We start from the raw sequence: 24005 nt of genomic DNA on the forward strand, positions 1-24005 counted from the left end.
CATTTGAATGACTGTATTCATTTAAGATTCTCCTCCCCAAAACCTATGGATGTCATCCAATCCATTGACTTCCTGAAGAGAGCAAAAGACAGGAGAAAGGAATGGCCTCAGCCACTCTAGTCTTTTGGGGCGTGAGCCCCTCTCTCTCTTTACATCAGCAAGAGGGAGCACTATCTAGAGTCTGACAACTTTCCTAGGTCACCTCTCCTGCTGCCCATCAAACACTCTGGACCCTGGATTCAATGCAGGAGTCTGGAGGAACAGCTCCCCAGGCAAGTCAGTGGTCATCCACTCAACCATGTCCCCTATCAGAAGATAAGATGACCAACCCATCTACCACAGTGTGCCCCACAGCCTAAGCAGTTCCTTGTTCACCAAGAGCTTCAATTACTTGGAATTTCTCAGGGATGGAATTGGGGATGATGATGGATGGTACCAGCTAACACTTAAACTGCATTCCTCAGAAAAGACATCCCTCCAGATTTACAGACTTGATACAGAGATACAGCACCTCCTTCCCCTCATACTAGCATGGTCTACGTTTATTGAGATAGAAGGTGGGAAGAAGGATAGGAAAAAAGCAAGAAAATGAAAGGAGCAGGGACAAGGGAGTCCTCTCTGTGACATTTGGCCTTGAACATTTTTTGGGGAGATCACCGTCACTGTCCAGGCTTCTAGACTGTGAGCAGAGCTCAGTCGGAGTCTGAGGAAGATGAGCCGCACACAGCATCCTCACTCATCCCCATCTTCCCTGCAGCCTCATCTTCATCCTCACTGACAGAGTCTGAAGAGTGACTGCCTTCATCCTCGTCTTCATCTTCCTCCACATCCACGTCTACTTGCTGTGAGGGAGGAGAATCGACCTCAATGTGCTCTGAGCGATCTTTCCCGAGATCCTGCATCATCTGCTTTTCTACAGGTGCTTCTTGGGAACTCCTTATTGATGTGGGCTGCAGATACCCCTGTCTGAAGTTCGGGTTTGGGCCCCCGGTCATGCGCATATTCCTGCCCTTGCCATAGTTGGCTTCTTTGTAGACAGCATATTCCTCAGGGGACAAACTCTGCAGCCAGAGGTCCAGGTTCACCTTGTACTGTCTCTGCAGCTCCTCCGCCTGTCTGGCAAAGTGCTCCCTCTGGCTTTGTGGAACACGCTGCCAGCGCCTGCTGACCTCCACCATGCGCTCCCTCGGGTGCAGGCTTCGCAGCTCCGGACTGCACCACAAATCTTGGTGGAATTTGTGGTATGCGTTCATAGGGGGCTTCTTGGGCTCTCCAAGGAATACCACCTTCCTGGACAATCCATACCTCTCTGGAGGAGACCTCACACGTTTCCCATTTCCCTGAGACTTCCTGGGGGCCTGGGCTTGGCCCTTCTTGAAGAAAACAGATTTCTTGGAGTCCTGGACCAGGTCAGGGTGATCTTCCTTGAACCGAGCCAGTTTTTCCTCATATTCCTGCTTCTCCCTCTGGAAATCCTGAAAGTATTTCTGCTTCATGTGCTCTGGAAGCTGCTTGTATTTCCCAGCTAGGAATTTGCTCAGCTCTTGGTTGCTGAGGTTGGGGTACTTTTGGGAGTAGTGGGGCCGCATCTCCTTGAAATAGCGGATGTAAGCAGTCAGGGGCTTCTTTGGGAAGTCTGGATGTTTCTTGTAGCTTTTTTGTCTGATGTGTTCCATAGTTCCCAAGACAGTTCTGTCAAGTTGTAGAACTTCCTGAAGTGAGAAGAGATCTGCAATTATCTCAGTTGGAGAGCTTCCCCAGCAAATCCTCTCAAAGCTGATTTTCCCCAGGGCAGATGTAACTGGGTTGTTCTCTCTTTCCGTGGATTTCAGTGGATGGGAGATTATTCTCTATGCATTCCAGGATGTTCTTTTTGGAACAGAAAGCGTAGCCTAAAGCAGTGCTGTGGACCACTCTTAAAGTCCTTGTTGTATACCATTCTTGACAGGTCTCAAAGTTTTTCTCCCACAAGACTCCAAGAACATATTTGTGGGCATCCTATAGTCATTCAGCAGATCTGAGGAGAAAGGGGAGGAACATTATTCTCCTTCACTAAGATTAGTGGGAAAACCACAACTCACTCAGGATACATCCTTCATACACTTCATGGGCTCTGCAGTGTAACTGGAAAACTGCCACGTCTGAAATGAAATCTATGCTTGCTTTTGACATGTTGCAATTGCGCTTCTCAAAATCTCCACCACACCAGCCTCACCTGCTTTCTACCAAATCTCACTGGAGCCTATTTATGCACTCCATGAGTGGTGGCAGGTGATTGCCCAAGTGCTAGGATCCCTATGTGGGTGGCAGTTTGAGTCCTGTCTGCTCTACTTCTGAACAGCTCCCTGCTGATGTGCCTGAGAAGGGAACAGAGGATGACCAATGTCCTTGGGCCACTGAGCATACCCATGGGGAGTCCCAGAAAAAGATCCTGGCTCCTGGTTCTGATTGGGTCAGTGCTGGCCTTTGGGAACATTTGGAGAGTGAACCGGAGAATCAAAGACCTCTCTCTCTCTCTCTGTCTCTACCTCTTTCTAAGAATTTTCTTTCAAATAAACAAATAAACCTTTCAACTAAATAATAAAAATGTATGTAACAAATTTATTAGGAGAAATTTAAGATGATGGTAAAAGATGAGATGATTCCAAGGTTTATTTTCATTATCTTAATGGCCTAGAAGCAGCACAAGATCAGTATTTCTTTCTGCATCTCCTCGCCTCCTCCTCCTCTCTCTCTCTTCTCTGAGTTCCTACGCTATTCATTTCCTCCAGGACTGCTTGGCTTTAACACACACACAAACAGTGGAACTCCATACTATGGGTTTACACTCTCTGCCTTCCAACTCAGAAGTACTTTTCTGAAATCAATTATGAGACCAGGCTTAATATAAGATTATTTGATTTAATCAGTGTTAAGTTGGATGCTCAGCTTCTATAACAATAAGCAGGTGAGTTTCCTTTTCAACCTGAACCTGAACCTTTTCTTCAAGTAATAAAATGCACAAATCATTTCCAGTCTGGGAAAATTTCATTTTCCCAGAGTTAGTTCATGTCATCAGAGGGATGGTCCCATTCTGAAAAGGTGAACAGTCAACTACAGCAATTGGTGGCAATTGGCCAATTGTCCTTTAAATCAAGCTCCCAAAATAATAATGAATGCTGGGTTTTCTTCCTATTCTGGAATATCCATAGATGCAGGTAATGGAGGCATGAATGATTCATCCTTATTTTCCCAAAGGGACAGATGTCATTTCATGGGAGCACTTTTGTTTTGGTGGCTCTATTTTGAACATTTTTCACAATTAGTCTACAAATCAAAGTTTTTTAAGGGATAGTTAGTAGACTCTTGTATAAGGGTTTTCAAATTATTTCAAAACATTTCAGATTATTTTGATTTGTGTAAAAGCTACTATTCATTTCTCAGTGACCACAGGAAATTGGTTCCACAAGACCTGGGCAGATCCCAAACTTCACAGATGCTTAATCTATTATATAAGTGGTATGGTGGGGAACTTGTTGTGGCTTAGCAGTTAAAGCCTCAGACTGCAGTGCCAACAAAACCAATCTGGTGCTGGTTCGAGTCCTACTGCTCCACTTCTGATCCAGCTCCCTGCTATGGCCTATGAAAGAAGTAGAAGATGGCCCAAGTCCTTGGGCCTCTATACCCAAGTTGGAGACCTGGAGGAAGCTCCTGACTCTTTGATTCAGATCGGCTCAGCACCGGCCATTGCAGCTACTTGGGAGTGAACCAGCAAATGGAAGAACCCTGTCTCTTTCTCTGCCTCTGCCTCTCTATAACTCTATCTTTCAAATAAATAAATAAATCGTTAGAAAATTTTAAAAAATGGTATGGTATTTGTCTAAAACCTAAGCCATACTCCTCTGTCCTTAATATTACCACTAGACTGCTTAAGATAACTAATCCAAAGTAGATGTTTTGTAGATGGCTAGAGTAATGTTAAGGCCTAGTTTCAAGAGAAACGTCTAAATATTCAAAACACATGTATTTTTTTTCTGAATGTCTTCTCTCTCTAGTTGGTAGAATCCATGGATTCTGAAACTTCATATATGCACAGCACACTGCATGCACTCCTTAATTGAAGGGATCAGGTGCTTTATGACTTGTGTCAAAATTGAAAAAAGAAATCTTTAACAACTTAAAATCTAGTAATGTATAAAAAACTGTGCACTTACTCCTCATGTAGGATCTCTGTCCTTAATGTGCTGTACATTGTGATTAAAGCTATAACTAGTACTCAAACAGTATTTTTCACTTTGTGTTGCTATGTGGGTGCAAACTGTTGAAATCTTTACTTAATATATACTAAACTGATCTTCTGTATATAAAGAGAATTGAAAATGAATCTTGATGTGAATGGAAGGGGAGAGGGGAGGGTTGCGGGTGGGAGGGAAGTTATGGGGGGGAAGCCATTGTAATCCTTAAGCTGTACTTTGGAAATTTATATTCATTAAATAAAAGTTAAAAAAATAAAAATAAAAAGTCAAATAATTTATTATAAACATCAATGTATAAAAATGTTCTAATCATGGATGCTTTCAATACTGATATATTTTTAAATAAGTAGGAAAGGGGGCCAGTGCTATGGCGTAATTGGTTAATCCCTGCCTGCGGCACCGGCATCTCATATGGGCACCGGTTCTAGGCCTGGCTGCTCCTCTTCCAATCCAGCTCTCTGATAGCCTGGGAAAACAGTAGATGATGGCCCAAGTCCTTGGGCAACTGCACCCACATGGGAGACTGGGATGAAGCTCCTGGCTCCTGGTTTCAAATCAGTGCAGTTCTGGCTGTTGTGGCCAATTGGGGAGTGAACCACTGGAGGGAAGACCTCTCTCTCTTTCTCCCTCTCACTAACTCTACCTCCCAAATAAATAAATTAAATCTTAAAAAAAAAATTAGTAGGAAAGACACGTTTGCTTTCCTAAAACATCCGTAATCATTAAATCATTAAACTTCAAGTATATTTGTAAAAGAAATTGAACATGAAGTCCTGCCCTCTAAATTCTATACTCAAAGTGTGTGTGATGAGTAGTCTCACCTTTGGAAGTGCAGATGTGATTGGTCATTTCAGTTCTCCTATGCACAGCTGTTTCCAGTTCAGGATCCTCTGTTCTGGTCTGAACTCCTCTGGGTGTGTCCCCATTGGTAGGATTTCACCTGACCCACCCATCAAACCCACTCACTGAGAGAGCCTCTGTCTTCAGAACAAATTGGATTTCCACGATGAGATTACAGAGAAGGTGGAAAAGTGATTCATTGGGTTTACAAGGTACAGAAAACTACCCAAGGGCTAAGAGACAGCAAAATGTAGACTGGGCTTGGGAGATGTGGGGAAGTGGACCGGATGTAAATTGTTCCCCGAGACATTTTCACTGAGGGCTGAGAGTGCCAGGCTTTTGTACAAGCTGACACTGGCAGACGTTAGAGGGTGGGAGGATGGCAGAAGTCCCTGTGGCTCTCCTCTGCCTTAGAGGAAACACCTCCTCCACGCTGCCACTCTCCTTGCAGGACTCTGGTCCTGTTGTAGTTTACATCACAAACCTCCTACACTCATAGTTACACTCTTTCCAATGCTGTGAATATCTGCCATTATGTTTTTTTTCCCAAAGTGGCCCTAAGACGTTGCTCCATGGTCTCAGATGTTTTCTTAAAAGGTTAACTTAGGGGCTGGCCTAAGGGTTAGGCCACTGCTCACAATGCTGGCTTCCATGTGGGAGCTGTGGTTTAGTCCCAGCTGCTCCACTTCCAATCTAGCTCCCTACTTTCATGCCTGAAAGCATTGGCAAATGGCTCAAGAACTTGGCCCTGTGCCTTTCACAGGAGACCTGGAATAAGCTCTGGCTCCTTCCTAGCTTAGATTAAACCATCATTAGACAACCTGGCTACAATGTAAAATTTCTGTAGAGAAATCATTTTACAGATTCCACAAGAAGATTTTCTAAGGGTGTCCTTGCCAGAACTTTAGCATTTAATGCATATGGCATCAGAAAAATAACAGAAAATATATTAATTTATAAGATACAAAATTATAATAGGCAAAAATTTTTTATACGTATTTCTATTTTTCTTTGATAGGCAGAGTTAGACAGTGAGAGAGAGAAAGAGAGAAAGGTTTTCCTTAAGTTGGTTCACCCCCAAGATGACTGCTGCGCCCAGCGCGCTGCACTGATCCGAAGCACTTGGGCCATCTTCCGCTGCCCTCTCAGGCCACAGCAGAGAGTTGGACTTGCAGAGGCGCAACCGGGACAGGATCCGGCGCCCCAACTGGGACTAGAACCCGGAGTACCGTTGCCACAGGCGGAGGATTAGCCAAGTGAGCCACGGCGCTGGCCTTATACGTATTTCTTAGACACATGAACCCATGCCTGAAAGCAACAGAAGACTGCTTATTGCCAAGTCATAAAATGAAAATTCCTCTGTTTTCAAGGTTTAAGGTAAAAAACATGAATTTATTTCTTTGGACCCAGTACTCACCTGGCGACTGGAATTGGTCCTCTGCAACTTCTTGGATTGGATGCTGGGTCAGGTAGGTGGTTCTGAGTTCCCTGGGCTCTGAAGGGTCAGAAGGTCTCCACAGCCCAGTCAACACCAAGCCTCAGAACAAAATAAACCTTGACAAGGTGAGGCCTTTATATGAAAATGAGCAAGCCCCACCCTGATCTTTTTACTGAGGCACTGTGGACTGGGGGAAGGGGCACTGTTTCCCATCATTCTTTGGGTGAACCGCTTTCCAGGTGATTTAGTTAAAAGCAATTGGATCAATCTCAAATTGCAAAAGTTCTCTTTAGTGATATTGGTAATTGATGATATTCATAAATTTTTGAAATTTAGATAGATATCCTTTTAATACGCCTACCAAGAGGATATTATGTAAAAAACTTAATTAACAGAAAGCAGATTGAACAGTGAAACAGCTGATGGAAGATCTCTTTCTCAGTGTCTCTCCCTCTCATTCACTCTGCCTTTCAAAGGAATAAAAATAATTTTTTTCAAAAAATGAAGGCTTCAATACATTTCTAAAAGAAAATTGGCTTCACAAAGTGACTTATCCATTTATTTTTAGTATATTAGATGGTTTTATTGTTTTATATAAAATCAGACACATAGATACCTAATGAACCCTCAGTGAATCTGGGGTCTGGTTGAGGATAGGGAAGTTATGGGGGAGAAAAAGCCATTGTAATCCGTAAGCTGTACTTTGGAAATTTATATTCATTAAATAAAAGTTTAAAAAAAGTTAAATACCAGATAGCAATATGAGTCACATATCTAATTTTAAATTTTCTAGTGAACACATAAAAATAAACCAAATAAAATTAACATTAATGATATTATTAAATTTCTTATACACTAAACATTTTTAAATAGCTATTGTTATAAATATTACTAATGTATTTTACATATTTACATGCTAATTTTGTGTGCAATACACATTTTACACCTCAACCATCCCTGGAAATACACGTTCTCTTTTAGTCACTTGTTGATTCAAGTTCTTTTGCTGGTTCTTCTCTGTTTCTCTGAACTGTTTGGAAACACGCCTGCTCAGATGTGCAAATCAGTGAAGAATCGGCATACAGTGTCAAGTATGGTGCAGATTGCGGAGTGGCACACTCTACCCAGGGATAGGGAATTTTCTTTCTGGCTGTTTATAACATCATTTGTGGCATCATCTCTGCATTTATAAAAATACATCTGCATATATTAAATGTCATCGGAGGCTCTGACTAATAGAACCGAGAACAAGATAATTCTTTTGAAAGATGTTGGTGTTGTTTATTGGTGTTCAGTAATGAGTTCCATTGTCTCATTTAGGCAATGAAGAGGTCCTGGGACATAGTGTTTGGTTACAAACTGTGGGGCGACGTGCAGGGGAAATGTACACTGTGGTGTAGAGATGAGGGACACAAGTTGGAATATGTACCTTTGATTTCTAAAACAACCTGAATCACAGTGGGAAAATGTTTCATTCTCTTCTAGTTTTGTATCTCTCTTAGGTAACAGAGGAACATTTCTCAAACCCTGCACTAAATGTTTTGTTCTTTGGAGGCTGGGAGATAGGATTAGGGTGGAGCATCTGTGAGTTCTCTGGGCTTCCTGGCTTATTGTGTGACTCCTCACCTGTATGTGATCCGCCAATCACCACTCCTCAGACACCAGACAAACGAGCCACTCTAATTCTCCTAATCCTTTCACCTATAGGTTCATGGAACTGAAATTACAAAATATATGGCATTTTCTATTTTTCTTTCACATAACAGTGGTTCCCAGGTTCCTCATTATTTTCAGCAATAATATTAACATTCACTGATTTTTAAAGAACTGATAGCTGACAAAAGACAATTCATAGAATGTTCCTTTTATTGAAACAACATAACTAAGTAGCCTTTTTTTGTGAACTCATTTTTTTAAGAGTTGTGCCCCTCCCCAAATCCTCTCTGCTACAGTAACCACATCAGGGTGGGGCTTGCTCATTTTCATATAAAGGCCTCACCTTGTCAAGGTTTATTTTGTTCTGAGGCTTGGTGTTGACTGGGCTGTGGAGACCTTCTGATCCTTCAGAGCCCAGGGAACTCAGAACCACCTACCTGACCCAGCATCCATTCCAAGAAGTTGCAGAGGACCAATTCCAATCGCCAGGTGAGTACTGGGTCCAAAGAAATAAATTCATGTTTTTTACCTTAAAACTTGAAAATAGAGGAGTTTTCTTCTTAGTATTGAACCAACAGCAGTCTTACATCACTCCAGGCCTAGGGTAATGGGTTTGGTATTTCCTTTTTTTAAGGATTTATTTATTAATATGAAAGTGAGAGTTAAATAGAGAGAGAAGGAGAGGCAGAGAGAGACAGAGAGAGAGAGAGAGAGAGAGGTCTTCCAAGTGCTGGTTCACTCCTCAGTTGGTCGCAATGGCTGGAGCTGCACTGATCAGAAGCTAGGAGCCAGGAGATTCTTCTGGGTCTCCCATGCAGTTGCAGGGGCCCAAGGACTTTGGCCATTTTCCACTGCTTTCCCAGGCCATAGCAGAGAGCTGGCTCAGAAGTGGAGCAGCTGGGACTCAAACCAATGCCCATATGGGATGCCGGCACCGCAGGCTGCAGCTTTTACTTGCTATGCCGCAGCACCGACCACTTTGTCTGGAAATTGTAACATGTATTCATGTCTTCTTTGGCTCTTCATCTTCTATAATGGCTGCATCTAGTGGTGTCTGTGATCCCGTTGGTGGCTTTTTTTTTCTAAGATGCCGACCTCCTTAAATATCATTTGCTCTGTGGAGTCAGCTTCCCTTAGTCTTCTGATGCTTCATCAACAGTAGTAGCAGGGAAGAGTTAGGTCCGAATCTACCCTCTTTGATAACTGAAAACAAAACATTGGCATAAACTGGCTCAAGCACATTTATCACACTAACTGATGGTTCCCATCTCCAAATAAACACCTGGAATATATATATTGATGAATCCAAATAAAAATAGTATTCTGTTTTTATACTAGTAGCTGTAAGATTTTGATTAAGTCATGAAGAGTAGCTCTAGTATAAAAATTCAAAGCTTTTGTTTTTTTCACCTGGAAATCAAATCATCATAAATGCAAATTTTCCAATTTTACAGAATACAGAACCTGAGTTTTGATTCTCAACAGTTGAGTGCTTTCATAGGATAGCATCAAATGGTGTTTCCTTAAATATCTCTGGACTGGCAAGATTTAAAGAAATGCCCAAACAGGGGGTAACAGCATCTCCCCTTGCTTCAGGAATGGTACTAGCTCCAATTGATCAAGATACTAGCAAGGGGGGCCGGCGCCGTGGCTTAACAGGCTAATCCTGTTGAGGAGTTAGAAAGATCTTAGAAAATGGTCAAGGACCTGGTAGTTCAGTGAGCTGCACTCAAGCCCCCATAACTTCCTTTGTCCAAAGTCGTCTGGTGGTGCCAATGGGGCCTGTGTGTCCCCTCAGAGGACGGCTGGGACCAGTGTCAGAGTGGAGGCAGGATCTGTCCCACCTTCCAGAGCGCAGCAAGGCTCAGCAGGCAGACAAGACCACACCTGCAGGACGCTGATGGTGAGGTTCTAGATTCCTTTGGGGCTGTGATCCTGGTGCTCTCTTACCCAGCTCCAGTGGAGACTGAGCCTTAATGGCTCTGCTGGCTCCTGTAATTTGACCTTCAGCCATTGCTCAAGATGCTAGGAGGCCCCCCTTCCTCTGTGCTGCCTGGGAGGAGTGGACAGTGGAAGCAGTCTTTGTAGCCAGGGAGTCCCACAGGTAATCTTTAAGCAGGCTGCCAAATTGCCCTGGTGCACTCTGGGAAGCAGTCCACCAGACCAGTGTGTGCTTGGATCTCCAGGTGTGCAGGCTCAGGGGAGCAAGCTTAAGGGCAGCCTTTGCACCCAGTGAACGGTGCGCCACAGGGCAAGAGCCCTGAAAAGCACACCAGTCTCAGCCTCCCTGCTATAATCAAGTAAGGAAAACTAAATTAATGATCAACTGGGAAGTTGCTATTAACAATATGGGCTGTGTGTGCACACCGCATGACACAAGAAATCCCCATAAATAAAATACTGCGTAGAAAGATAATACTTTTCTACAAAGATGTAGAAAAAAATGAAATGCCTTTAATCTGGAAGGAGTGTATATTGAAAAAATAAACATTTTGGCAAACTCTAAAAACTCTCTATGGTTGGGAGATGTGGTGCCGCTGGTTAATCTGTGGCTGTTAACATCAGCATCCAATATCCAGAAGTAACAGCATTCCCTGACTCGGAACCTGTTATTGACTGTTGATGTGTGAGGACACAGGTTAACTCCCTATGCAGGTTTAACTTGTTGCTTGCTTTGATGGCAACCCAGCACAGCGCTGGGTGGGGTCCTGGCCACACCAATTATCATCCGAAATTCCTGCTATACATACCTGGGAGGGCAGCAAAAGAACTCCTAAGTACTTGGCTCCAGGCCTTGCCTTTGCAACACAGTTAAAACCGGCATCATGTATCAATTTGTGAATGTAAAACTGTACTTCAGCTTTCTATTAATTTAGGCTTGTCTACAAAATATCCTTTTTATGGGTGTATTCAGAGACTATCTACCTGGATTTCAAAAATTAATATTACCTCTCAAATAATCACTCATTTCAAATCAAGAGAATGTTTGTGTAATTTGAGATTGATCCAATTGCTGCTAACTAAATCACCTAGAAAGGAGTTCACCCAAGGAATGATGGGAAATAGTGCCCCTCCCCTTAATCCTCTCTGCTACAGTAAGCATATCTGGGCTGGGCTATCTTATCTTGTATAAAGGCCTTGTCCAATCAAAGTTTATTTTGTTCTTTGGCTTAGTGTTGATTGGGCTGTGGAGACCTTCTGATCCTTCAAAGCCCAGGGAATTCAGAACCACCTACCTGACCCAGGACCCATTCCTAGACGTTGCAGAGGACCGATTCCATTTGCTAGGTGAGTACTGGGTCCAAAGAACCGAATTCATGTTTTTTACCTTAAAACTTGAAAGTAGAGGAATTTTCATCTTAGAATTTAACTATCCACAGTCTTAGATCACTCCCAGGCCCAGGGTAATGTACCTAAGAAATAGGTTCAAAGTTTTCATCTCTAGTATACTTTTGCACTTATAAATTCATAGATTTTATTCTGTTGTTTTTCTGATGCCATATGCAGAAAACTGCTGAAATTCTGGTGAGGAAGCCCTTGGGAAATCTTGTTGTGGAATGTGAAAGTTGATTTCTCTACAAAAATTTAGATTTTAGCTTGAGCGTTTGTTATGGAATAGCATTTTGGAATATATTTTTAATATTTTGTAAAAGTTACATTTATGTTATAAAATTTTAATATACATATTTAGAAGCATATGGTGGTGGGGCTGGTGCTGTGGCGCAGCGAGTTAATGCCCTGGCCTGAAGCGCCGGCATCCCATATGGGCGCCAGTTGAAGTCCCGGCTGCTCCACTTCCAATCCAGCTCTCTACTATCTCTTGGAAAAGCAGTGGAAGGTGTCCTAGTGCTTATGCCCTTTCACCACATGGGAGAACCAGAAGAAGCTCCTGGCTCCTGGCTTCAAATCAGCCCAGCTGTGGTCATTGTGGCTATTTGGGGAGTGAACCAGTGGATGGAAGACTATTCTTTCAGTCTCTCCCTCTCTTTGTAACTCTACCTCTCAAATAAGCAATAAATAAAATCTTTAAAAAATATATAAACTGATATTCCACACTCTACCAACCCTCCTGCCCGCTCCCAACTCTTCTTCTTCTCTCTCTCTCTTTTTTTTTTTTTTTTTTGACAGGCAGAGTGGATAGTGAGAGAGAGAGAGAGAGACAGAGAGAAGGGTCTTCCTTTTTGCCGTTGGTTCACCCTCCAATGGCTGCTGCGGCCAGCGCATCTCGCTGATCCAAAGCCAGGAGCCAGGTGCTTCTCCTGGTCTCCCATGCGGGTGCAGGGCCCAAGGACTTGGGCCATCCTCCACTGCCTTCCCGGGCCATAGCAGAGAGCTGGCCTGGAAGAGGGGCAACCGGGATAGAATCTGGCACCCCAACCGGGACTAGAACCCGGTGTGCCAGCGCCGCAAGGTGGAGGAATAGCCTGTTAAGCCACGGCACCGGCCTTTTTTTTTTTTTTCCAACTCTTCTTTCTCCTCCATCTACTGTTCTGACTCTTAATTTTTACAAAAATCCATTTTCAGTTTACTTAATGATCATGAGGGCAGCCCTAAACTATGTAAAGAGTTCAAGAAACAGCATTTTTGTTTTGACAGGCAGAGTTACTGAGAGAGAGAGAGAGAGAGAGAGAGACAGAGGGAAAGGCCGTCCTTCTGTTGGTTCACCCCCCCCCCCCAAATTGCCATTACAGCTGGTGTGCTGCACCAATCTGAAGCCAGGAGCCAGGTACTTCCTCCTGGTCTCCCATGCAGGTACAGGGCCCAAGCACTTGGGCCATCCTCCACTTCCCTCCCGGGCCACAGCAGAGAGCTAGACTGGAAGAGGAGCAACTGGGACTAGAACCCACGGTGCCAGCGCCGCAGGTGGAGGATTAGCCAAGTGAGCTGCAGCACACACCAAGAAATAGTATTAAGTAACACACTCTTCCTCAACAGGAGATAAGGGCTGTAAACAGTCATCAAATCTCAAAATTTTTGTGCATTTAATTCCAATGCATTCCCTTTATGGTACTGTATTAGTTACTCCGGATCAGGGAAGAGTTTTTGAAAAGCCATTACTGTATAATAAACTATTATATGTGGGATGACAATCCTTCCCTCTTCTATCTGATATAGGAAAATTATGCCCTAACAGTCTTGAACATATAAATATTTGTGAGTCATTCATTATTATTTAAAACTATTTATTTATTTATCTTTAAAGATACATTTATGGGAAAGTCAGAGATAGAGACTGAGAGAGGGCTTCCATTTGCTGGTTTACTCTTTTAAAAATTTTTTTTTATTTTAGAAAGCTTTAAATAATTATATATTTCATAGGTACAGCTTGTGGATTATAGCAGTTCTTCACCCCATACCTGCCCTACCACCTCCAAAGTGCACCACCTCCTACTCCCTCTCCCATCCCATTCTTCAGAAAGATTCATTTTGAATTATCTTTATATACAGAAGGTCAACTCTATATTAACTAAAGATTTCAACAGCTCATACCCTCATAGACATAAAATATAAAGTACTTTTTTACTTGGTTTTCTCTTCAAATGGCCACATCAACCAGGCCTGAGCCATGCCAAAGCCAGGAACCAGGAGCTTCATCCAGGTCTCCCACAAGGGTACTGGGGCACAGGGACTTGGATCATCTTAAGCCTCTGTTCCAGGCATATTAGCAAGGAGCTGAATCAGAAGTGAGACAGCAGGGACTAGAACTGGCACCCATATGCAATATCTGCTTTTCAGATAGTGAGTTAACTCACTGTAACACAATGTTGATCCCTTCTAAAAGATATTTGCAATTCTTTTTTGAATAATTTATTTATTTATATTTGAAAGACAGAGAGAGAGATTGAGAGACAGAGAGAGAGAGAGATGTTCCATCCACTGTTTCACAAGCCAAACGGCAGCAAAGGCCTGAGCTGAGCACATCCAAAGCCAGGAACCAGGAGGTGATTTTGTTTATCCCATGTGGATGTAGGGCTCCAAACACTTGGGCTATCTTCCACTGTTTTCCCAGGCCATAGCAGAGAGGTGGATGCGAAGTGAAGCAGCCGGGGCTTGAACATGTACCCATTTGTTTTTTACTTTGTGTTTCTGTGTGGGTACAAACTGATGAAATCTTTACTTAGTATATACTGAATCGATCTTCGGTATAAAAAGATAAGTGAAAATGAAAAAAAAAAAAAACACTGGGCTTTAAATTAGACATTGCATAGAAAATTAATCAATTTTTAAAAAATATCATGTAGGATCTCTGTCCTTAATGTGCTGTACATTGTGATTAAAGCTATAACTAGTACTCCAACAGCATTTTTCACTTTGTGTTGCTATGTGGGTGCAAACTGTTGAAATCTTTACTTAATATATACTAAACTGATCTTCTGTATATAAAGAGAATTGAAAATAAATCTTGATGTGAATGGAAAGGGAGAGGGAGCAGGAAAGGGGAGGGTAGTGGGTGGGAGAGAAGTTATGGGGGGGGCATTGTAATCCATAAGCTGTACTTTGGAAATTTATATTAATTAATTGTTCACTTAAGACAACGTGTCAGTGCAGAGTTTGGATGGCTCCAGAGAGAAATGCTGTCATCTTAAGAGAGGTTAAATAAACCTCACGTTGTATCATTCCATCTTTTCTAGTGAATCTAGATTGCTTCAATCTGATTTGGTTTTGGTTGATTAAGAGGTGAGCTATTGGCCAATGAGTGGCTTAACAGGCTAATCCTCCACCTTGGGGCACCGGCACACCGGGTTCTAGTCCTGGTCGGGGCGCCGGATTCTATCCCGGTTGCCCCTCTTCCAGGCCAGCTCTCTGCTATGGCCCGGGAAGGCAGTGGAGGATGGCCCAAGTCCTTGGGCCCTGCACCCGCATGGGAGACCAGGAGAAGCACCTGGCTCCTGGCTTCGGATCAGCACGATGCGCCGGCCGCAGTGGCCATTGGAGGGTGAACCAACGGCAAAAAGGAAGACCTTTCTCTCTGTCTTTCTCTCTCACACTATAACTCTGCCTATCAAAAAAAAAAAAAAAAAAGAGGTGAGCTATTATATCGAACTCTGCCCCCACCACCAAGGACTTCTATAAAAATTTCTCACCATCTCGTCCTCATATGTCATGACTAAATCAGAGAGATCCTCCCCCCCTCCTGAGACAATTTTCCAGCCATTGGAAGGAGGATTGGGAAAATTAGGATAGGTTTTTGATCACTCAGGACTAGCAATTTGGCCCCACATCCACAACCAGGAAATGGGACTGGAAGAAACTGGTATTCTGCTCAGGAGTGGGGTCTGAGTGTGGAAGGGGTCATGAGTCATCAAGCAGGCACAGGGTCTCCCGAAGGCTGAGAATCTCCTGTGGAGTCTATTTTTCACTTGCGTTGAAAAATGCTTAGTATCTCCTGCCTTAATGAGACTATTTCAGAAGGAAACGTAGCTGTGTCTCCCCTCATATAACCCTTGAGAAATTCTCACCAACCCAGGCCTAGGAATGACCTGCTATTTCTTCTTCAGAAACATGGATTCCAGAGTCTGGCACGTCTTCCAGAAGGAGCTCACCTGTCCCATCTGCAAGAAGTACTTCATTGACCCAGTCACCATAGACTGTGGGCACAGCTTTTGCAGGCCTTGTCTGTACCTCTGCTGGCAAGAAATGTCAGATCTTAGTTTGTGCTTGAAATGCAAGACAGTGACAGACAAGAGAGATTATAAAACAGACATTAGCATCAAGAACCTGGCAGTCCTTGCCAGAAAAGCCAGTCTCCAGCAGTTTCTCAGCTCAGAGGAGCACACGTGTGTGGTGCACAAGGAGACAAAGAAGATCTTCTGCAAAGAGAAGAAGAAGCTGCTGTGTGTGCTCTGCTCTGACTCTCAGGAGCATCAGGGTCACAGACACCTGTCAGTGGACTGGGCTGCCGAGGAGCACAGAGTAAGTGATGTCTCTGAAGATCCACTCCCCTGAAGGACAAGGGCCTTCTCCTGGGTCTGTTTCCTGGGTCATTGCATGAGTCCTCTCTATGTCCCATTCTGAAGCTCTGTTCTGAGTATTCTCAGGCTCACATGTGACAAATGTCTGACATGAACATGGAAGCACTATGACGTCTTTATTTTCAGTGAGGCAGATTTGCCTCTCCTTGGCAGCCCCAGTTCTTGTTGCAATGTGCATCTTACACTCTCCTCTTCACTAGTGTTCAATTAATGATTGTGTCTGTGTCTGTAGGAGACCCTCCTGAAGACAATGAAGTGTTTATGGGAAAACCTTTGTGAAAATAGCAGAAACATGAATATGGAAATAATCAAAACCAGATCATGGGAGGTAAGTGTGCTGCCACCTTTAGCTTTGCCAAAACTTGAGATGAACATAGGGACAGTGTTTAAAATAGGAACTTGATCTGAAATTACACAGTATTGGATTTCATCCTAAAGAGGGTGAGGCCATAGGAAGTGACGTCCTCGGTTACTCCACAGGGTAGTGTGGCCCTTGCCTAGGAGTTCTGGTTGCACCACAGTTGTGCTGACTTACCCCCATAATACAACATTCAGTACCACATATCAACTACAAGAAACGGGGTTGTCTCACACAGACAGGGTCCTGTGTGCTGAGGTGTTGCAAAACCCAGGTAAGTATGACATCCGGGAGGCATGGGACAGTCAAGTCAAGCGTCCTGGCATAGTCAGCTTGCATTTGAATTAAATAGCATCTGGAGGTGGCTAGAAACCACTCAACAAACACAACACTGACTCAAATCTGAGGAAGTGCTAAAAGGAGTACCCTCAGCAATTAATGTGAATCTTTAACAAACATTATAATAAATTGTGTATAAATATGATAGAAGATGTAGTTTCAATCTCTTGAAGGATACATAGAAACCTACCAAAATATGGGACTGGTTTGCAACCTAAGTGTAGGGCTCAGCCTTTAAGAGAGGAATATAAGTGTGTCTTGGCAGATGGTTTTCTTGGGAGTGTGCTAATTTGAAAGAAGGCGAATTCCTTAAACCAATATGTCATGAGCAGGTATTCTACGCCAAATTGTGACAGAAAATGTGACAGCAAGCAAGACTGAAAAAATCCTTTGCTAAATGAGGCTAAAATCAAAATCAGAGAGGCAAATGGTAAACATCTAAGTAAAATGCATTGTATGTTCAAATGTGGCCAGGTTTTGGAGAAACATTTGAGTAAGGAGTTTGTGAGGCAGTACAAGAGAATACAGACTGGAGATGAGAGAGTATGAGTTTAAATGTCTACATCAGAGAAAAAGATGACACTGAAATAAAGAAGGCCACTGTAATGATAAGGCCAGGAAGAGAATTCTTGGTGGAGAAAACTGTCCATGCAGAAGTGTGTCAGTTGTGTATATGGGGTGGGGTTGAGGAGCTTGAGAGTCCACAACCAAATCTCTGGGCAGATTGAGTGATGTAGGAGGCTAGAAGTAAATGAGATGAAGTGGTAAAGAGGGTCAGATAGAGAGGAAAGCTTAGGAGGTCAGGTTTATGGGAGAAGAAATTGCATGAGAATGAGTATGCTAGTCTGATGTACTGCACACATATGGTTTTCCATAACTGGAAATAAATCTGAGAAACAGTGCTAAGGAATGGATTCCAATCCAGTCGCTTCTGCCATAAAGGGCATTTTCTACTCATGAGTTTTGTTGCCTTTCGATATATATGTATGCATGTATATGTGTTGTATGTTAGAAAATACAAATCAAATAAATAGATTTATTGTTTTCTCAAGAAAACTTCATGACGAATCATCGGAATGTAATTAATGAGATAACATGATGTTGATCCTCATACAGGAAAAAAAAACCAGAATGAAATTTTGTAGATTTTGGGAAACAAGTGTTGAGGGTTATAGGTAATTGATGTGTATGAGACAAAATCAAATTCACGAGATAAAGCAGGATAGAGATAATCGGGTTCTTGTTTTGAATAACTGAATGTGATTGCAGGATTATGTCTACACAAGGAGAGAAGCAATCAGAGGTATATTTCAGAAGATGCCTCTATATCTCCAGGAGGAGGAGCAACACCATTTGGAGATCCTGTACAAAGAGGGCAGGGAAATTTTTGAGCAACTCAACGAAAGTCAAGCCAGAATGGCTCACAAGAGGGAGACTTTAAGAGGAATGTATAAGGAACTGAAGGAAATGTGTCACACACCAGATGTGGAGCTACTTCAGGTAATGACTGACAAGCCAGGCTTCAGCAGGTTAGACATTCATACGTAGCTCCTCATTCTCTCTGCTGACATCCGCCTCTCCCTTTCCTTCCATTATTTGTTCCTGACTCCTATCTCCACACTGAAGCCACCTTTTGGAATTTTATGGACCAAAGATCCCTCAGACGTTCTCCACGAGTGGCCTAACTTGTGTAATGGTTATGAAAATCGCTCCAAAGATAATCACCTCACAAACATCAATAAACTACTTTGGCTTTTTGAAACTTCACAACAAGTACATTGTTTATTGACAGCTAGGCTAATTCATAACAAGGCTGATGGGGAGATCTGAGAATCTGGGTGTATTGCTGTCATTCTCTGCTCCTGTCCCTTGGGAAGAGGGCCTGGGAAAGACAGCTGCCTCCTTTTTTTATGGCTACACCAGAGCACACAGCTCTCCTGCCCGCTCTCCCCTTCATTCCCGCAACAAATGTCATCCACTTTCAGAACTTAGGAGGACTACAATTAATGAAAATGTGATAGGCCAGGTTTTTAAGAAGAAATAATAGGAACTGCACCCTGGAAGGGAGACAGTGTGGAAATATTGACAAGAACCATCTCAAATTCCCACCCTGGACACAGTTTTAGAGCTGTCTTGGGAAACTCACTAAGCCTTTTTCTTTTTCTTCTCACAGGCTTTTGGAGACATCCTGCCCAGGTGAGTGTGTACCTGCATTCCCACAGGGGCTTTCCCAGGGTCTCCACCAGTAAGCCCTTGGATCCTCTGGAGTGAGAGCAGAGCTTCTTAGGGAGCTGACTGAATAGTTTCCTGAATCCTCTTTGCTCCCCACCTGCACATACACAATTTTTTGTGGTTATAACCAAGTGCCTTCATTAGGCAGTCTTCATTTCCGTTCTAAAAAATCTCCACATGTGGAAGAGAAGGCTGGAAGTCCCTAGGAGTGAGAGTGAGCTGTCAGATCCCTCCAGGGACCATCAGTGGCAGCTGAGGCAAGAGAGGGATAGCATATTCCAGCAGTGAGAAAATCCTGGTGTTGTGTTGATCCTGCATTTACGAGTTCACAGTTTTGGGAAGAACACAAAGGAAACCTCGAATGATTTAGAACACTGTGGGCAGAGGGTAGCTGTGCTCTGGGACACAGATCTCCCTTATGGGACAAGGTCCACAGCCTTTAGCCACAGAAGGAAGCAGCACACATGCCAGGTTTCAGAGAACCACACATGGCCAGGTAGAGAGTTTTCAGGGAGGACTGGTGGGTGGACACCAGACTCCCCCTCCTGATTATTCTTTGGAGCATAAGGGATGTAGCATCTACACAGATTCTTGAGCAATAAGAAGGATTGGACTGAATCCTGATTGACTTTTGTATGCTATTTGGAAATTCGGGAGTTAAAAATAGAATTAGTTAGACAATGTGATGATTTCTGAAATTCCAGATTGGGTTTATTAAGATTCTGGTTTCTTTTCAATGAAAATGATTTCTTTTGGCTTCACTCATGTGAACTGTATCTTGTTCTTGCAGGTGTGAATCCATGCTCCTGCACATGCCCCAGCCTGTGAATCCAGAGCTGAGTGCAGTGCCTATCACTGGATTGATAGAAACCCTCAGATGCTTCCAAGGTGAATTCCAGCCCATTGGCTGTATTCTCTACACCCTTGGCTTGTTGTGCAGATCACATAGGTGACCTTTTCCAATTTATTAACTGTTCCACACATTTTGGCATGTGAGGGAACCATAGGCTTATGTACATACATCCCGGGCTTTTCTATATAGTCAGCTTTTATAATGTGAAGAGGGAAAAAGCTATTGAAAAATATAAACGTGATCCAAGACCATACTTAGTTACCATATAGAGAAAGGAATGAGGAAGTGTGGGCAGACTGAGCAAATGCAGGTTAGTTCTTTAGTGTAAAACATACAAAAGGATACTTTTGTTCACGATATTAAAGTTGGCTTGGAAGAAGATGCTTCTAAGGTTACAGAGTTTATTGGATCTTATTTATTGGTTTTTTTGTATAATGGGCATATGAGAGTACATATAGAAGTTTGCGGAAAAAGAAGTTCATTTTGGAGCAAACAGTTTTTAAACCCATCCCTAGTTTTTCCACAATTAGCATTTCCCATGAACATTGTGAAAACTGTGAATCTTAAATTTGACGTCTTTGAAGCTTAATCTTGTGTGTATATATATACTAGTGTTTCAATGCTAGAATAGAGAAATCTTGTATAAAACATATTTAAAAGAAATTAATAATAATCTCAGTTTATCCCCATCATAGATATGTGCCTGTCTAATTTCAAAGTGCAAGGTGTCCCAGAAGACTTACAAAACTCCAGTGCACATGGAACATTAAATTTTAAGTAACATCTGCAATGGACATAGAGATTTTCATAAATATACATATACGTCTACAGTGGAAATATGTAGATTATTTTTCCTACAGAAGTGATTTAACTAGGACAAAATCTTCAATCTTATCCCATATAACATTGTTATTAGAAACATGAAATCTGTTTCTGACTGATGTTGCACAACTGGAGACAGTTCCAGGCACATTGTCCATGGGTCCGTTGCTTTGAAAATTGAGTTGCAAGGCACTGGATTTACATTTGATTCCCATATTTGAATTCTGAAAAACTATTTCAGTTTCTGTAGTTAGGACTTTGTTCTGTGGTGTGTATTGGTCTCTCTCTTTGATTAGGTGTTACAACCAAAATTCTGCTCACTGTGGTAACCTCTGACTTCCCAGGAGATTAGCTTCTGGGAGAAATTTTCCCTCTGGAGTTTAAACTCTCATTGTTGACATGTGTGTCTACTTCTGTTCTTTTGTTTTGCAGTGACTGTCACTCTGGATCCTGAAAGATTCAACCGGCACATGTTCCTACAGGGAGATCTCAGAGGCCTGAACATTGGTTGTTTTCCTCATGATGTGCCCTGTCTCCCGGAGAGGCCCGGATGTTTTCTGTCATGGGGTGTTCAGACTTTTACTTCTGGCAGATATTACTGGGAGGTAGAAGTAGGAAACTCTTGCAATTGGGCTTTTGGTGTTTGTAATGACTTTTGGAAAGACAGGAACAGGAATACCGAGACATTTGTCGATGAGGGACTCTTTCTTATAGCATGTGTTAAGGAAGATGCCCATTACAGTTTCTTCACCACCTCTCCACTTTCAGTGCAATATGTAGCAAGGCCAATTAATCGCATAGGACTGTTCCTGGATTATGAAGCTAGAACTATGAGCTTTCTTGATGTTGATCGCAGTTCCCTGATACATACCATCCCTTCTTGTTCCTTTTCTATTCGTCTCAAGCCTATCTTCTGCTGTTGTCATTTATGAACAGACACGGGGGAAATCCACTCTCTGAAATCCTCATCCTTGAGCCTCACCAAATAGTAAAAATGGGTGGCATTTTATGAAATTTCAATTCCTCCTACTATCATGAAATCCCATTTACTGAGTTCTTATCAATTGTAGTAACAATAAAATTATGTATGCTGCACATGTTGTTGTTCATTCAATATTTTCTCATGATGCATTGAAAACAACACATTGTCTGATTCTCACTTTATCAACTTTCAGAAGGAGAAAGAATAGGTTACGGAGGTGTTCCAGCAATGTCCAAATTCAATTCAATAAAGGACAAATCTTTCAAACAAACATGGTTGTAAACACCCAATGGAGATATGGAAATAGTTTGTCCTTTCTCTTTATGTACCAGTAATCTACCTGTCATTTTCCATTTTATACTGTAATAGCAAATAACTGAAATGGCTTTAAGTCCTCAAAAGCACTGTTTTTAGCTCACAACTCTTGAGAGTGAGCCAAGGCATTTCACAATCATGGTGTCAGCATCTACTGAGCTTCTGCTGAAACTTCATGAAGCATCAATTCATGGCAGAAAAGCTGAAGGGAGAATTTGTGCAGAAGGAACCATGTGGTTGGGTGGCCTGTAGTTACAACAACCCAGTCTTGGGGCCGGCACTGTAGCACAGTGGGTTAACGCCCTGATCTCAAGCGCCAGCATCCCATATGGGTGCCAGTTCCAGTCCCGGCTGCTCCTTTTCTGATCCAGGTCTGTGCTATGGCCTTGGAAAGCAGTGGAAGATGGCCCAAGTCCTTGGGCCCTGTGCCCACGTGGAGGATCCAGAAGAAGCTCCTGGCTTCAGATCAGCACAGCTCCGGCCTTTGTGGTCATCTGGGGAGTGAACCAGCAGATGGAAGACCTCTCTCTGTCTCTACTTCTCTCTGTAACTCTCTCTTTCAAAGAAATAAATCTTAAAAAAATAACCCAGTCTTGCCAGAAACAATCCATTCCTCCAAGGACAAGAATTCATTCACCTTTCACCTTTGCCCAATAGATACGTAGGATCCCTCTTAAGGACTGAATTCCCACTTTTTAAAAGCATTTTCATGGAGTGGAAAGGTAGAGAGACATTTGGAGAGAGAGCTTTCATCCACAGATTCACACCCCAAATACACCAAAGAGCCATGGCTGGGGCGGGCCAACTGGAGGAACCAGGAGCTGTATGCTCTCATGTGGCTGACAGGCACCAAAGCACTCAAACCATCATTGGATGCCTGCCAGAGTGCTGCATTAGCAGGAAGCTGGATTGGAAGTGGAGGAGCTGGGTCTGAACCAGGAGGCTGTATGGAATGCAGGTGTCCCAGGTGACATCCCTACCTCTGCACCAAATGCCCTGTCCTTTATCACCTCTTCAAAGCTCCATTTTACAACAGTGCTGCTTGGTGGGATTAGGCCACAACATGAGTTTTGATGGGAACAACCCAGATTCAGAATACAGCACTACCTACCCATCTTGACTCAGTTTAATCATCTATACTGGGGCATATTCATATTTAAAATCCAGTGGGGTGCTTTTCCTTGCAATCCTCATGACACATCTATCTATTCATTACCAGTGTTCTCTCTGTCTCTCTTTTTTGAAAGATGTATATATATATATATATATATATATATATATATATATATATATAGAAGACAGGTCTCCCACATGAGCTTAGGGGCCTGACCACTTGGGCCATCCTTCACTGCTATCCCTGGCACCTTAACAGGGAGCTGGATTGGAAGTGAAGCAGCTGGAAATCAAGTCTGCCTTTATGAGATGTGGGTACTGCAGTGAGCTTCCCCACTTGTTCTCCCCTACTTTGAAAAGCAAAGCTCATCAGGCCAGTGTGGGTATCAAGTTGATGTACAAGTCAACAATTTTAGTACAGACCTACTGTACTGAATGTCTGACCCCTGATGGACTTAAGCTCTATAGGTGAACAGGAAAACAACAGGAGAATATTCTCATAGAGGAAGTTTGCCTGAACAGGACATAAAACAGTAACCAGGAAGGTAAAAAAAATCATCAGCCTCTATTAAAACTAGTGACTTCCGTATTTTGAAAGATTCTCTTTCACAGGAAAGAAATGCAATTCAATATGTGAAGACATTACCAAATATATATGAAACAAGATATCGTATTTATATACCTACTTAATGTTTGTCATTTAGTAACTACAGAATGTCAACCTGCTATAAAATTAGGTAAGATTTTAGAGCAGACATTCACAAAGACAGAATATACATACATAGAGAGAGATATGCGTGTATATGCAATCAAATATAGAAATGTTCTCATCTTAACTAATCATTAAAT

The 24005-nt window shown here is 42.6% G+C and overlaps 2 protein-coding genes across 2 annotated transcripts; one reads left to right on the plus strand and one right to left on the minus strand.

The window, feature by feature from the left end:
• Nucleotides 1-692: 692 nt before the first annotated feature.
• UBTFL1 (upstream binding transcription factor like 1) lies at nt 693-2172 on the minus strand. Its single transcript, XM_062197578.1, is given in 3 exon segments — nt 693-1652; nt 1655-1815; nt 2082-2172. Coding segments are annotated over 3 exon segments (1212 nt in total).
• Nucleotides 2173-15672: 13500 nt separating this feature from the next.
• On the plus strand, nt 15673-21678 carry LOC133764623 (tripartite motif-containing protein 51-like). The gene is made up of 6 exons (XM_062198302.1): nt 15673-16083; nt 16375-16470; nt 18109-18339; nt 19013-19035; nt 19862-19959; nt 21179-21678. Exons 1-6 carry the CDS (start codon nt 15673-15675, stop codon nt 21676-21678), a joined length of 1359 nt encoding a protein of 452 aa, XP_062054286.1.
• The last annotated feature ends 2327 nt before the right edge of the window (nt 21679-24005 follow it).

This window comes from Lepus europaeus, chromosome 7 (assembly GCF_033115175.1).
Source record: "Lepus europaeus isolate LE1 chromosome 7, mLepTim1.pri, whole genome shotgun sequence".
In the NCBI taxonomy this organism is placed as follows: domain Eukaryota; kingdom Metazoa; phylum Chordata; class Mammalia; order Lagomorpha; family Leporidae; genus Lepus; species Lepus europaeus.

What these genes read in the sequence shown, in the direction of transcription:
- LOC133764623 (XM_062198302.1), top strand. Translation starts at nt 15,673, where the DNA reads ATGGATTCCAGAGTCTGGCACGTCTTCCAGAAGGAGCTCACCTGTCCC. An exon ending in GGGCTGCCGAGGAGCACAGA is followed by an intron (nt 16,084 to 16,374) that starts GTAAGTGATGTC and finishes CTGTGTCTGTAG; the next exon opens with GAGACCCTCCTGAAGACAAT. An exon ending in CAGATGTGGAGCTACTTCAG is followed by an intron (nt 18,340 to 19,012) that starts GTAATGACTGAC and finishes TTCTTCTCACAG; the next exon opens with GCTTTTGGAGACATCCTGCC.